Here is a 15,419-nt window from a genome sequence, read left to right as displayed (position 1 = left end):
AGGCAGGTTGGCCAAAAAACTCAAATAAAGTGCCGGAAGGGGTGAAGCCATATTATGCTAACAGACATTCTATTACCATGTCAAAAGGCCTGCTTCTGTATGACAGAATTGTTATACCACAACAGCTAAGGTCTGATATTCTGCAGCGCATTCACGATGGACATCAAGGCATTGTGAAATGCAGAGAAAGAGCCAAATGTAGTGTTTGGTGGCCAGGATTAAGCAGTGAGATAAGACAGATGGTTACTGCTTGTGCACACTGCCAAGAGTCAAAACCCACTCAGCGGAGAGAACCATTGCTTACTACCACACTGCCTAGTCGACCATGGGAGAGGATAGCCGCAGACATTTGAGAGCTTAACAAACAGAACTACTTGGTTGTAGTCGACTACTTCTCTCGTTATATTGAGTTAGCCCACCTCAAAAACATGTCAAGTGAGACCACAGTTGCTAACCTGAAAAACATTTGTGCAAGATGGGGTTGTCCAAATGAACTGGTTACCAACAATGGTGCCCAATTCTCAGGGAGAATCTTTGAACAGTTTGTGAAGGACTATGACATTAAGCACATTACCACAAGTCCTCACTACCCACAGGCAAACGGTGAGGCCGAGAGGGCTGTCCAGACGGCTAAAAGGATTCTGAGACAGACTGATCCGTTTTTGGCCCTGATGACTTATAGATCAACTCCTATTCAAGCAATTGGTGTGAGCCCAGCCCAACTTATGCTAGGTAGACAGATCAGAACCACAATACCGATGTTGGAAACAAAGTTGCAGCCTGCATGGCCGGATCTACAGCTCATCAGATCAACTGATGTGAAAACAAAAGAAAACTATATGCGGAACTACAACAACAGACATAGTGCCAAACCACTACCAGAACTCCAACCAGGACACAGTGTTTCAGAGAAACTGGACAATAAAAAGGGATGGACAGAACCAGCTACTGTTCTACAAAAGTGTGATTCACCTTGATCATACCTTGTCCAGACCGAGTCAGGAGTCTTGAGGAGGAACTGCCGACACCTGAGACCCATCCCCAGTTATCCACCTACTCCTGCAACAGATGGACTGCCACAGGTTCAGAGTGAAAATGAGCTACATCCATCTTCTTCACCTGTGGAACCAGGGAGTGACTCTTCAGACCTGGTTATTCTTAGCTTACCTGGGACTCCAATTCGTACAACTTCTAGTGGCAGGGTTGTTAAATTACCTAAAAGATACACTGATTACACCAACTGAAGAGGTTATTCAGCTATTTTGATGCATTTATGGGCATGATTGTGAGGTTTATTCTGATAATGTCCTGTTGGGCTTGAGTTAAATATTTTACTTCAGCTAAGGCTAATAATAATAATAATAATAAAAAAGAAAACCCACTTTTAATCTGTTACTTTGTCTTAAAAGCCTCAAAGAAAGGGTGATGTAATGTAATGGAACTATTTTATGTGTAAGGTTACGTTGGAGTAGAACAAGGAAGTGACGTATACAGTAGAGACGTTGGAGCCGACACACTGTTCAGCAACCCGAGAATGTGTTGGGATTATGTTCAACATTAAAGACGTTCAAACTCAATATCGGTGACATCCTTGACTCGGCATAACACTACAGGGTGGCGCTGGGATGCCTTTGGGGGGCGTTTGGTCAAAGGTAAACTTTACAACTTAAATGCACAACAATACCAGTTTAGACTTTGAGCAACTTGGTAAAACTGTATTGTGTAACATTAAATCATGCTTGGCTGCAACTGTATCGATGGCAGCTCTTCTTCTATTCAGTGTTTGTAGCTTCTGTTAGCTTCTTGGCGCAGCTCCGTTCTCCTGCTACTGGTAGCTAAAATCACGATACCCTCACTGTATCCCTCTGAAAAATGAACCCATTTAAATAAAGAAATCCCTCCATGGCTGATACCACGATAGAGAGCCTTCATTTTATAGCGTTAACACGGTGCTGTAAGTGGTCCACTATGAAACGGGGTGATAGAACAACACAGCACTTTTACATTTCAATAATCAGAATGTAGAAATTGTTTCTGTTGTTTCAAAAGGTTTATGTCAGTCTGCCTTTTCCCCATCGATACGCTTCCCGACCGCCCTGCACCTTAGGGGCTTAAAAAAAAAACGACGCGCACATTGCGCAAAACTCTGAAACAGGAGAAACGGGACATAAAATGGAGGGACGAACTAGATGTGAATTATGGCATAAAATCAGAGAATCCGACGCGGAACAGTGAAAAATCAACACATGATGTGAAACACATGACGATTAGGCGGCGCAGCAGGTGATGAGTGAAGATTATTGATAGTGAGCGTCAGTAAATGATAAAATAACTGTAGCAACAGGAAAGAAACTAAAGTGGACATAGCAATAAACCAAGAGAGGATAATACTAATCAAAGGAAACTAAATGGAAATGAATGAAGAACAAAATGCAAGAATAAACTAAGAAACTAAAGTAAATACAGAGGAATAAACTGGTATGGCAAGACCTTTAGAGCAATAATTAATACAGAGACTGTATGGCAAGAATAAACACAGTATAATGTCATGGGTTTGTTGAGACCACATCTAGTACTGAGAATAAATATATCTTACAGACCATAACAGTAAAGAACTGATCACTTATTTATGTTTTTAATTAGATTTGATATATTTATTTCTTCAATATTATTTTTCATGTCAGTGTTAATGTCATGAGGCTGATGACTCCATGACACTTTCAATTTGACTCATTAGGATTTGATTAAGAACCAGATTTGTTCTTTGTAATTTCTGTCCAGTAAAACTATTAATCTATAATCAATAGACAGGTCTATATAAAGATATAATCCATGTTTCTGTCTCATATTTGTATGGCATTAAAAGGACCTGGAACTTTAGTTTTTCCACTGAAAGCTCTGGTTTGAACAATAAATGCCATGTGGGTGAAGTTTTATGGATGATACTCTGATGTCCCATTCTCCTGAAGGCAGCACAGAGCTGCACCACCAGAAACTGACAAACACTGAAGAGAAGAAGAGCTATGATTAATGTAGTTACAGTTCTATCCATGTTTTAATGTTGCAAATAGTTCAAAGTTTAAACTGGCATGTTGAACATCTTTTATCTGGTCATTTTGTGGAATATTTAACAACTAGAAAATGGAAAAGAGCAAGAATATTTTTTCCACTTTGGCTGCTGTTAGGCCTACAGATTTAACTTGAATGTTCATTGCATTTTTCGTAGATGCCTGTGAAAATAATTTCTATTCCCGTGACTTTTTTGTTCTCTGGGAAATTATCTTGATGATAAATACAGAAACAAGCATAAAAATTAAAACATCTACAATAGTGATAGTAATATTAATAATAAAATAATAGTCAGTGCAAAGTAGCCTACAAATTCTTTGGTGGGGGGCAGTGAGGGACTTGGATAAAGGCTGGGGGGGCGCTGGCCCAAAAAAGGTTGAGAAACACTGATTTAGTTGATAATGTTGCATGTTCTAAATTACTTGCAAAAACATTGAAAGGATTGTTATTTAATGTTTAGGGATTTTTGCCTGTAAGGCAAACCTTTAGGGCACAGACATGTTACATTTCGTTTTGAGTTGAAATGTACTAAAGTCTTATTTGAGTGTTTAGCTTGTTAATTGTATTGTTAGAAGCAATTGTTTGCACTATTCAAAGACAGTTTTTATTAAACTGTGGCAATAGCAACGGTATAGTTAATTTCTATCATCACTATAAGTTTCAGGCTCAGGATATTTTTTACTTTAAGCCCTGCTGGCCGCTCTGGGCATCCATTTTTCCTGCATTGAGCCTCGATGTAGCCAAACTCCATCAAGTGCTTGTTTTTTAAATGCCACATTAGATTTGTTGTGTTGATGCATTTTGACGTCCTTCACCCCCCAGGTAATTTTCTGCCGCATCACGCAAACGTCCCCACTTACTCTTAGATTGTTATAGTTCCAGCCAAGAGGATTTGTTGTCGTGTGCTTGTGCAGTGTTAAGGAGAGAGGAGATAGGCTGCGATGTGAGATAAATGTGATCAGTTTTGGTGATCGGCAACACTAGACAGTGATTGGCAGTATATATATGTAGCTGGGGGCATATTGTCCCCCCGAATGTGTGCTGCGCCCTCTTCCTCTTGTCCATATATGGAAGACGCTGTGACAGAGCGCAGCTGGCTTGTTAGGGACAGGTAATCGGCATTTACATTTAAAAGCAGGTAGATCGTTGAGGAGATCAGATGCAGGCTGATGACTCGTGCAGAGGTATGTTTAATATTGATCGTGAAATGAGTTTAGAATTTATTTCTGATTCCGCCACTGATTGTTGTAGGAAACGTACTTTAGAGAGTGATGTCAAGGACGCTGTTTACTGGTTCCACTTTAGAGAAGTTAAGGGCCGTTTCTTATGATTATCTGGCTGCTTAATGTTCTTCTCTAACTTGATTTCCTTTGGGTGTAGGTTGGCCTGCTACTGTTTCAGTTTTTGATTTGTTTCAATTTCATTTTTGTTTGAGTTTACTTATTTTTTAGATGGTTATTGGTGATTAAAAGAACTTTTCTCTTTTTTTTTGTTTAGGTAAAGGGAGTTTTTACTGGGACCTATGCCGTTTTATTTAGATTGAGACTAGAGATCCCAGGGCCACCATAGACTCCCATTTTTAGTGTGGTCACGTGGTATAATAAAATAAATTACTATTTTTTTCTCATGAAAAATTTGTGAATTCAATAAACTGTAATCTGCCGCAGTGCCTCTGTCCATTTTTACAAACTTATCTGTATGATCTGGTAAAAACAGGATCTAAAGCTGTACCCAAGGTCACTGGTATATATATATATATATATATATATATATATATATATATATATATATATATATATATATATATATATATATGTATACACATGCGGTGAGGTTCATTGTTGGTGAGGCACTGACTTACTATTTATATAGACACCATCCATGTTATTGGACATATGGAAATTTTGCGCAGGCATACAACGCTGGGGGGCAAAAAGACTAATATTTTACATGTCATCTATAGCCGCGTTAACTCAGTGAAACTTAAAAATGTAGGTATAAATTTTGTGCTATGATCCACAGCAAAGTGATCTGCATTCGCCAAGCAACGCAGTCTCGTTGCCATAGCAACTGACAACAATGCCACTTTATGTTTTAGGATTTAACACCAAAAAACATTCAAGAATTTTGCACACAGAACAGAACATTTAGTTTGTTGTTGTAGTACGTTTTAGGCTTAATGTTTTATTATAAATAATTGCTGTGGTAGATTAGCTACCGCTTCTACTTTACTGAATTATTTAAACATTAACTGTAGCCCACAAAACGCACATTTAATTAAAAAACTAAACAAAAACATCTTATTGCTGTATTACCTTTATGTATCAATAAAATCCATACACCACTAATTCTGCACAGAAATATCTGTTCATCCAAAGCCAAGTCTATCTTCAGCATGTCTTTTCTACTCCGTTTGAGAATCATCAAACTGTCTCGAGGCAAAACTTTCAGCTCCGGTGTTGGTCTTCCTTTAGTTATCATCTCCTGCTTCAATTGAAAATCCACTTTAGAAAACTGGTTAAGTGTAGAAATGTAGTCTTTCATGTTGACGTCGGAAGAGAGAAGAAAACAAATACACTGCTCAAAAAAATAAAGGGAACACTTAAACAACACAATATAACTCCAAGTAAATCAAACTTCTGTGAAATCAAACTGTCCACTTAGGAAGCAACACTGATTGACAATCAGTTTCTCCTGCTGTTGTGCAAATGGAATAGACAACAGATGGAAATTATTGGCAATTAGCAAGACACACTCAATAAAGGAGTGGTTCTGCATGTGGGGACCACAGACCACTTCTCAGTACCTATGCTGTCTGGCTGATGTTTTGGTCAGTTTTGAATGTTGGTGGTGCTTTCACACTCGTGGTAGCATGAGACGGACTCTACAACCCACACAAGTGGCTCAGGTAGTGCAGCTCATCCAGGATGGCACATCAATGTGAGCTGTGGCAAGAAGGTTTGCTGTGTCTGTCAGCGTAGTGTCCAGAGGCTGGAGGCGCTACCAGGAGACAGGCCAGTACACCAGGAGACGTGGAGGAGGCCGTAGGAGGGCAACAACCCAGCAGCAGGACCGCTACCTCCGCCTTTGTGCAAGAAGGAACAGGAGGAGCACTGCCAGAGCCCTGCAAAATGACCTCCAGCAGGCCACAAATGTGCATAGAAACAGACTCCATGAGGATGGTATGAGGGCCCGACGTCCACAGATGGGGGTTGTGCTCACAGCCCAACACCGTGCAGGACGCTTGGCATTTGCCAGAGAACACCAGGATTGGCAAATTCGCCACTGGCGCCTTGTGCTCTTCACAGATGAAAGCAGGTTCACACTGAGCACATGTGACAGATGTGACAGAGTCTGGAGACGCCGTGGAGAGCGGTCTGCTGCCTGCAACATCCTTCAGCATGACCGGTTTGGCAGTGGGTCAGTAATGGTGTGGGGTGGCATTTCTTTGGAGGGCCGCACAGCCCTCCATGTGCTCACCAGAGGTAGCCTGACTGCCATTAGGTACCGAGATGAGATCCTCAGACCCCTTGTGAGACCATATGCTGGTGCGGTTGGCCCTGGGTTCCTCCTAATGCAGGACAATGCTAGACCTCATGTGGCTGGAGTGTGTCAGCAGTTCCTGCAAGATGAAGGCATTGAAGCTATGGACTGGCCCGCCCGTTCCCCAGACCTGAATCCGATTGAGCACATCTGGGACATCATGTCTCGCTCCATCCACCAACATCACGTTGCACCACAGACTGTCCAGGAGTTGGCGGATGCTTTAGTCCAGGTCTGGGAGGAGATCCCTCAGGAGACCATCCGCCACCTCATCAGGAGCATGTCCAGGAGTTGTAGGGAGGTCATACAGGCACGTGGAGGCCACACACAATACTGAGCCTCATTTTGACTTGTTTTAAGGACATTACATTAAAGTTGGATCAGCCTGTAATGTGTTTTTTCACTTTAATTTTGAGAGCTATGATTAATGTAGTTACAGTTCTATCCATGTTTTAATGCTGCAGCTCAGTCGTTTTGCAAATAGTTCAAAGTTTAAACTGGCATGTTGAACATCTTTTATCTGGTCATTTTGTGGAATATTTAACAACTAGAAAATGGCACAAAATAAGAATATTTTTTCCACTCTGATTGGCTGCTGTTAGACCTACCAATTTAACTTGAATATTCATTGCATTATTCATAGACGCCTGTGAAAATAATTTCTATTCCCATGACTTTTTTATTCTCTGCGAAATTATTTTTCATCATAAATACAGAAACAAGCATAAAAATCAAAACATCTACAATAGTGATAGTAATATTAATAAAATAATAGTCAGTACAAAGTAGCCTACAAATTCTTTGGTGGGGGGCTGTGAGGGACCTGGATAAAGGCTGGGGGGGTGCTGGCCCAAAAAAGATTGAGAAACACTGATCTAGATCAAGGGTGAGCAATCCATGTCCTTGAAGGCTGGTGTCCTCCAACTCTTGGATGTCTCCGAGGTTCAACACGCTTCAATCAAACAGCTGAAACACTAAGTTCTCCAGAGTCCTGTTGATGACCTCATTATTTGACTCAGGTGTGTTGAAGGAGGAACATATCTAAAGGTTGCAGGACACCGGCCCTCAAAGCTTGAAGTTCCCCACCCCTGATTTAGATCGATCGGTCTGTCTGGTCAGTCAGTCAGTCAGTCAGTGAGGTTTCTCTGTGTTTCACTATGTGTTTCTTTCTGATGTCAGGGTTTATTTTGCTCCATGTAGTTTCCGGTGTTCCCTGTTAATTTTATCCTCATGTGTCTCCCGTAGCTGCTGATTAGTTATTTCCTTCACCTGTTCTCTCTGTTACTTAAGTTTGAGCGCACCTTAGTGGGACGCAGGATTTTTGTCTGGGTTAGTGTCCAAGTTGTCTTCGACATCAGAGCTGTCATGGTGTCACAGTGTCTGGGTTTGCCGAGTTTCTGGTTACCAATGTAATTCCGAGTCCGAACCTGTCCCCTGTTTGGGACTAATAAAAGATAAACGCCACGCTGCCGCCTACCTGTGAGTTCATTCCATGTTCCAAAAATGACCTTTCTGACAGTGACTATGTTGTCTTTGGTTGGGCGAACAAAGTCCTGCCTAAGATCAGTAGTTGTTAGCGACCAGTAGCACACTGCAGTGGATGTTTAGTGTCCGAAGCAGAAAGCTGACGTCATTGTTTCTGCCTACTTCCAGTGTAAAAAATGGCTCCATTAGGGAAGCCATTTATGGTTGTATTGACACAGAATGCCCTGCGCTGTAATTCACTTCCTGCTTTTGGAACGGTTAGTTAGCTGGAATTCAGATGTTTTCAACAGAGCAAGAGTTCACTTCAACCGGAGTGAGACCTAGGTTTTTAGGCGGATCAGAGTTCACTTTTTTAGTTCATTTTGGAATTCAAATTTGCATTCACGCTTTTCAAATGAATCAGACTTTATAGACTAACAAATTAGAGTCTGATGAAAGACTCTAATTCTGGAGTCTTTGGGTGCGTTCACACTGCAGCCTGAAGTGACTCAATTCCGATTTTTTTGGCAATTCCGATTTTTTTGCCAGGGCCATTCACACTGCCAGTAAATGCAACCTGTATGTGTTCCGCAGTGGAAACGGCCAAACGACCTGAAAGTGTCCCGCATGCGCAGTAGAGGGCGCAATAGCGTCAGCGTTCTAAGTGTTTTGCCAACTGCCATAAAAGAAGAAGTGCTCAATGTTTGGGGAAGTAAACATGGAGGCTAACGGTGGTGCTTAGCTTACATATTTGAGCTAAGCTCAAATGTGTAAGAGGAGACAGAGTTTCTGGTTACCAATGTAATTCCGAGTCCGAACTTGTCCCCTGTTTGGGGACAAACGGGGGACAGGTTATCCGGCCGGAGCAACATATTAACAACTTAATCATCATATAGTCCGTCATAGTTGTTGTTTTTCTTCCCACTTGCGCGTATCAGGAGCAGAATAGTGAGATTTGTTGAGAATCAGTGACATTCAGTTCGGATGAATGCGGCCTGAACGTTATGGTCGCATTTGAATCGGATACGTATCGGATATGGGTCACATTTGAAAAAGAATCTGACCTGTGCTGTTCACACTGCCATGAAAAGATCGGATACAGGTCGCATTACGACAAAAAAATCAGAATTGGGTCACTTCAGGCTGCAGTGTAAACGCACCCTTTAATACAGAATTAGAGTCTGGATTAAATGGTACTTTCACACCAGCTCAGAATTAGAATTCAAAAAATTTGAACTCCAAAACGGATAAAAAAAAAAATCAAACTCTGATCCACCAAAGACCTAGGTCTCTGTCCGTCTGAAGCGAACTCTGAAACGGTTGCACTAGAGACCGTCTCTAGTGCAACATAATATTCCAAAAGCAGGAAGATTGCGACAGTGCAGGACATTCTGGTCAATATATTACTCTGTGCTCTTTTGGTTAACGGAGATGTTGTGTTGGTTGTCATGGCAACGGGTCTGCATGCCTGAGACACAAAGCGAGGAAAAAGCAGAATATAAATGGATTAAAGTTGTTTTATACCTGTTTATCAGCTTATTTTCCCTTTGCTGTAATTTTTAAACCATTAATAAATGACAGACTGAATTGCCTCGTTTGTTTGAACATATTCATAACAATCATCAAATAGGATGAAATATTTCATTTGTCTCATATATAAAGTATATATCATGGTTTGTTACATTTTGACAAACTAATTTTAACAGTGGCAAATATGTAATAAATTATTCACCAATATAAAAGAAATTTGCTTAGTCTTCTCGTGCATTTCGTCGGGAACCAAACTGTTTATAGATTAATATCAAGGGAGAATACATATTTTATATACCAAAACATCAGCAATTTCTTCAGCTTTAATTTAAGCTATATTTATAGAAACTGGGTAAGAAATAACAGTGCTACGATCATTTTTGTGGCAGATCCTTGCTCATTGCTCATTGGAACAGTCTGGTTTTGTGGACATGACTTACCATGTAGTAATGGCTCCTGCAGCAGCATTGCTAGCTGGTTTTTCAGATAGTTTGGGTCGTTTGACACAGTGCAGTGTGAATGCATAATATGTTTTACAATCTGAAAATGTAACAAATGTTACAATTTTGGTCCCCAATCGAACCGAGTCTTCCAGACTATCAGGTGTGAAAACACGCCAAGTCTGAGCGCGAGGAGAAGTTTTGAGTACAGATATTGCAAGTTTTGAGAAGAAAGATATGAAGTCCTGCTTTCAAAATAAATATCTAAGCAAAAGTATTAAAAGTTTTGAGAAGAAAAGATACAAAATTCTGCTTTCAGACTGAAAATATGTGCTCTTAGATTATGACAGAAAAATTTCTCCATACACCTGCAGCTGAAACTGCAATGGTTCTTTTTAAATTATTTTTTATTAAAATTGTTTTTGTTTGATGACAAACCCCCCCCAATGAAATCAAATTATGTTTTTGGTTATAATGTGAAAACCTGTGCAAAGGTTTAATGTTTATCACCATAACCCTAACATGTCTAAGTAAATGTTGTCTGACCATTAATCCCAGGAATACTATTTTAGTATGGATCCTCCCATGTCTGTTTCAGGTTGTTATTGATGAGGTCCAGGGGCTGAAGTCAGTCGCTCCAAACCGAATTGTTTACTGCACCATGGAGGTGGAGGGTGGAGAAAAACTTCAGACTGACCAAGCAGAAGCTTCAAGACCACAGTAAGTTCGCCTCAAAGGTTTTTACTCAATAGCTCTAAACGGGCGGTAAAAGCCTTTGTGCAAGCAGTCAAGGACATAATTCTTCTGACTGCCTTGTGTAAATATTCCCTCCGCTCTCACATCATGTCTGCATCTGTGTGATTAACTGTTTTAAACTTTGCACATTTTTTATGTTTGTGTCTTCCAAAATTCAAATCAGCAGGCCAGGATTTTTACATGGTAATTGATTTTATCAAGTCCAAGGCACTTCATACTACCTTCAGTCAGTTATGCATTCACACACACACTCACACTCACACACTGACAGTGGTGAGCTACTGGATAGTAGCCACCAATGACGTGCGGTCAGGGGAGGCAGGTGAGGCTCTGTCATCATGGACACACAGGACAAACAACCATGCACACACACTTACTCACACCTAAGGAGAATTTAGAGAGACCAATTAAACCGACAGTCATGGTTTTGGACTGTGGGAGGACGCCGGAATACCTGGAGAGAACCCACGCATGAACAGGGAGAACATGTAAACTCCATGCAGACATTTGAGCTTAACTAGAACTGTACCTGAGGTCTTTGATTTCCTTACTGCATTCTTCACAGTGGAAACTGGCAGCAATGATTTTTGTATCCTTCCCTAAATCATAATGTTGATTTATGTTTTGAGGTCCCCATATTGCCAGTCTTCAGAGGAGATGCGAAGAGGGGAATAACAACTGGCCATCTTAAATACTTTTTCTCATGATTGAATACACATGTCCAGGGTTTCCCCCAGAAAACCTGCTAAGCTCAGTGGTCGGGGCGTTGAGGAGGTCCACCGGTGGTCCACCGCGTTTTTGTATTAAGAGATGTTAAGTTGACAGGAAATGTAAAAGTATTACTGTGTTATTATGTTATGGGAAAATATCTCCAGTGAAATGCTATTTAAATCCACAACTAGTCCAAAAACAAATTTGCACTTCTGTTTAATCCAAAGTAAGTCAGCGGCTCTATCAGGACCCCAGGGGATTCAGGGGTCCCATAAACACTAATATTTTAAAACAGACCACAGATACATAAATGTAACACTTGTTTATTGAGATTATCAATGCTGTTAAATTTGATTCAATTGTTTAGGCATACATAAAAGATTTTAAATAGTTTAACATTTAAATGTAAGATTTTAAGGAGCTGGCAAGTTTACTTTGTAAAACTCAAAGAACAATATTCATAGTTAGATTCTTTTGTTACCACAGCAACAATCTGATGCTGTGAGTTTAATCCTTGAATTTACAAATACAAATTGGTAAACTGCGATTATTGCTTTTTAGGCTGGCCAATTAAACTACTTTCTCCCATATTTCACTAAATCTAACACAAAAGTTGTTAGAGGTCTTGATGATTTTAGCAGCAAGAGGGGCCCCTAAATCAAAGTCTGCTCAAGGCCTCAAACAGCCTATGACCGGCCCTTCATGATGAGGTAATCTGCTGCACTGCGCAGAGATGAGCAACAAACGGGAGATTTAATTCAATGCTGCTAATGTGGCTTTAGTAGCTGTTCCATTTCATGTCTGTTGAGTTTTTAGTTGTCACAGAAACTGTTTTGGTTGGTCAAGTTTATGGGACGAATTTCTCAGATCTCCGCGCATTAATTCTAGACAACAAGCCAACAAAGTAGACAACAAACAAACATTTGATATGGTTTTAATGCATCGTGTAACCGGAAAAATAATACTAAAAATAATAATAAAATAATATGAAATCAGCGTGATGTGTGACTCCGAGGAGAGCGTGAAAACTCCTCACCGGGCTGAACCTGCATGATGAGGTTAGCGCTGCTCGTTATCCACTAACGCTCCGGCCAAACGGGACCATAAACTTTACAGGGAAGACGGACACAGAGCCACAAGCTGGGCAGCGTGGTGAGATGTAAACACCCCATATAATTGTTCGTTCACAAAGATAAATTATTCTCACCGCTACACAACGCAACCTCTGAATTCGCTACAAGTTATTCCTGCGGTTCACATTGAGCTGCGCAACCAGAGCTAACGCGGCGGGTTTTAAACTCTTACCTAGAGTTCTCCAAAGGATCATAATTCCTCACAGTAAGTTGATGTAAATATCCATACAGGTCAGCCTGTGTCCAGTTTGAGTGAAAGGAGGCGCGCGATCTGCGCTGAGGTAAAGCAGCGGCAGCGCGAGGCAGCCATGTGATTAGTTGCGCGGTGTCTGCTTTAAATGCATAAACTATAAAGCTATCCATTATAAACCTTTCCTTTAGGAATAAATCTGTTCTGCTAGTGAGATGCTAAGAGCAACAGAGACCCTTGCAGCCCGGCTTTAAAAAAAAAAGCGATTTTTAAAAAATTTGTATTATTATTTTCCTAGAAACGTAAACGAGCAACGCTTAGCCTGGCGGCGGGGCTAGTAAAGCATGGCGGGCCGCCAGGCTTATAATACACTGGGGGAAACCCTGCATGTCTATGAAGTTCAAATCTTGATGAGCTTACCAAACCAATTTTGTGTTCTAATAAATAAGTGACAAGTACATAAAAACAAAAAAAAAAATCCATAAATGCAGGAGTTTTTTGCACCTATCAAATTTTGTTATAATGAATATTGCACATTTTCTGAAACCTCATTTTAATGCTGAAATATCACTGTGCCCATCAGTTAATTGATATATCAAATTGAAATGACTTATGCAAAAACCCAAGATTGGCATCAGGCCTGACCTGGCCAGCCCGGCCTGAAGATATTTAAGATTATCAGGGGTGCCTGATAATCTTAAATATCAGGCACCCCTGATATTGAGTCGTGGCATCATCAGCCCCTCTTGTAAATTGTTGTCCATTAAAACTGATATTAAAGGTATTTCTTACACTGTTGTGCCTCCTATATAAAAGCACTGTAAACTAAGCTTAAAGGTAATAGTTCTGCAAGTTGGGAAGACCCTGTCTATCTTTCTCCTTCTTTAACTATACTGCTTGCACTATTAATCTGTCCCATTCTGAGAAACGCCATTCTGGAACCTAAATAGGTAGACATTAAAATAGATATAGCAAGTGTGGAAGAATGTTCATCCTGACCAACTCTATTCTGGAATATCCTCGTGACTACCAGTAGTTCATTTTTGTCCTCTGTAGAGGACATTTCTAAACTTGAATATCTCCCACTCCCTGCATTCTACTGAATTAATTCCTTTTGGTATCTACAGAGGACATTTAGGGCTTTTCAATGATGCCACATGTGAAGGGGTGGGGCTTTGTTACCTTCCTTTTTCTCATTCATAAAACTGACGTTCATCAGTAGAAGCACATTTTATGGGGAGAGACAAAGTAAGTGCATAAAACTTTTTATTGCGCAAATTTTGATTTAAAATTTTGTTGGCATATTCTAAATAAGTCTCTTAGCAGCATATTAAAACATTCTATGAATTATTTTGACTGTATTTTATCGTAGTATTTAAAAGTTGAAAAATTGTCCTCTGTAGTGGACATTTGTAATTATTTTTCTGTATCCATCCATCCATCCATCCATCCATCCATCCATCCATCCATCCATCCATCCATCCATCCATCCATCCATCCATCCATCCATCCATCCATCCATCCATCCATCCATCCATCCATCCATCCATCCATCCATCCATCCATCCATTTTCTGTACACCATTGTCCCTCAGTGGGGTCGGGAGGGGTGCTGGTGCCTACCTCCAGTAACGTAGCGGGCGAGAGGCGGGGGTCACCCTGGACAGGTTGCCAGTCTGTCGCAGGGCAACACAGAGACAAACAACCATGCACACACACACCTAGGGAGAATTTGGAGAGGCCAATTAACCTGACAGTCATGTTTTTGGACTGTGGGAGGAAACTGGAGAACATGGAGACTCCATGCAGAAAGACCGGGGCCGGGAATCGAACCCAGAACCTTCTTGGTAGGCAACAGTGGTCAGTTTTGTAAATGTGAAATTCACTCTTAAGTTGATGTTTGGATATTTTCTTTGGGAAAAAACTGGTTGCCATCAAGGTTCAATTTCAAATGTATGGGGTTCTGATATCACTGTAGTGGACACATCATATTTCAAAAATAAAAACGTTTTTCCCCAAAAAAATGTTTTCAGTATGCCAATTACCTTACAAAGATTGTGGAATTTAAAAAAAAAAAGGTGATTGGACAATATTTTTTTCCTGGTAGTCAGGAGGATATACATTTGAAAAAGGGATCAAATTTAATCTCTGTATATCAAATTTCAACTTTGAGATTAGTTGACATCAAATAATCCTGGATAAATCCTTTGACAATGTGACCTCTAAAAATGTTAAGGATTCTACTTTCCAATTCCATTTGGACAAGCTTTTAATTTTGTTCTGTGGATTGTAAGGAAACATTCATTTATCGTAAATTCAGGTTGATTTAAAATAAACAGTCCTAAGTTACTAAATCAAAATGGCCTCAGAGCAGAGCTAATTATTTTGTCCTGACTGATTAATTCTGCAAAACACAGGGAGGAGCCAGAGGAGCTCTTTTTTTCTTTTTTTACAGATTGTCTATCATGTTAGGACAGTGAAAGTTTTAAAGCATACGTACTAGGGCAACTGATTCTGATCAGTTACCCTAGTGTAAGATAAGACTGGCAACCTGCCAGGCTTTCCCTGAACTCCCCCCCCTCCG

General features: G+C 40.4%; 1 protein-coding gene and 1 long non-coding RNA gene across 8 annotated transcripts in view; one reads left to right on the top strand and one right to left on the bottom strand.

Moving 5' to 3' along the window:
- cadps2 (Ca++-dependent secretion activator 2) overlaps positions 1 to 15,419 on the top strand; it is a 280,025-nt gene that overhangs the window by 37,702 nt on the left and 226,904 nt on the right. For all 7 annotated transcript variants that reach the window (XM_081607676.1, XM_081607675.1, XM_081607679.1 and 4 more), the window contains exon 6: positions 10,645 to 10,766. In XM_081607676.1, the coding sequence (XP_081463802.1) occupies positions 10,645 to 10,766 (122 nt within the window). The remainder of the gene's footprint in view (positions 1 to 10,644; positions 10,767 to 15,419) is intronic.
- LOC145551906 (uncharacterized) overlaps positions 1 to 15,419 on the bottom strand; it is a 133,509-nt gene that overhangs the window by 23,745 nt on the left and 94,345 nt on the right. The window lies entirely within an intron of this gene.

This window comes from Poecilia reticulata, chromosome 6 (genome assembly GCF_904066995.2).
Source record: "Poecilia reticulata chromosome 6, P_reticulata-male-v2, whole genome shotgun sequence".
NCBI lineage: Eukaryota > Metazoa > Chordata > Actinopteri > Cyprinodontiformes > Poeciliidae > Poecilia > Poecilia reticulata.
The sequence above is the reverse complement of the archived record's forward strand: the minus strand, read 5'-3'. Positions and strand labels throughout refer to the sequence as shown.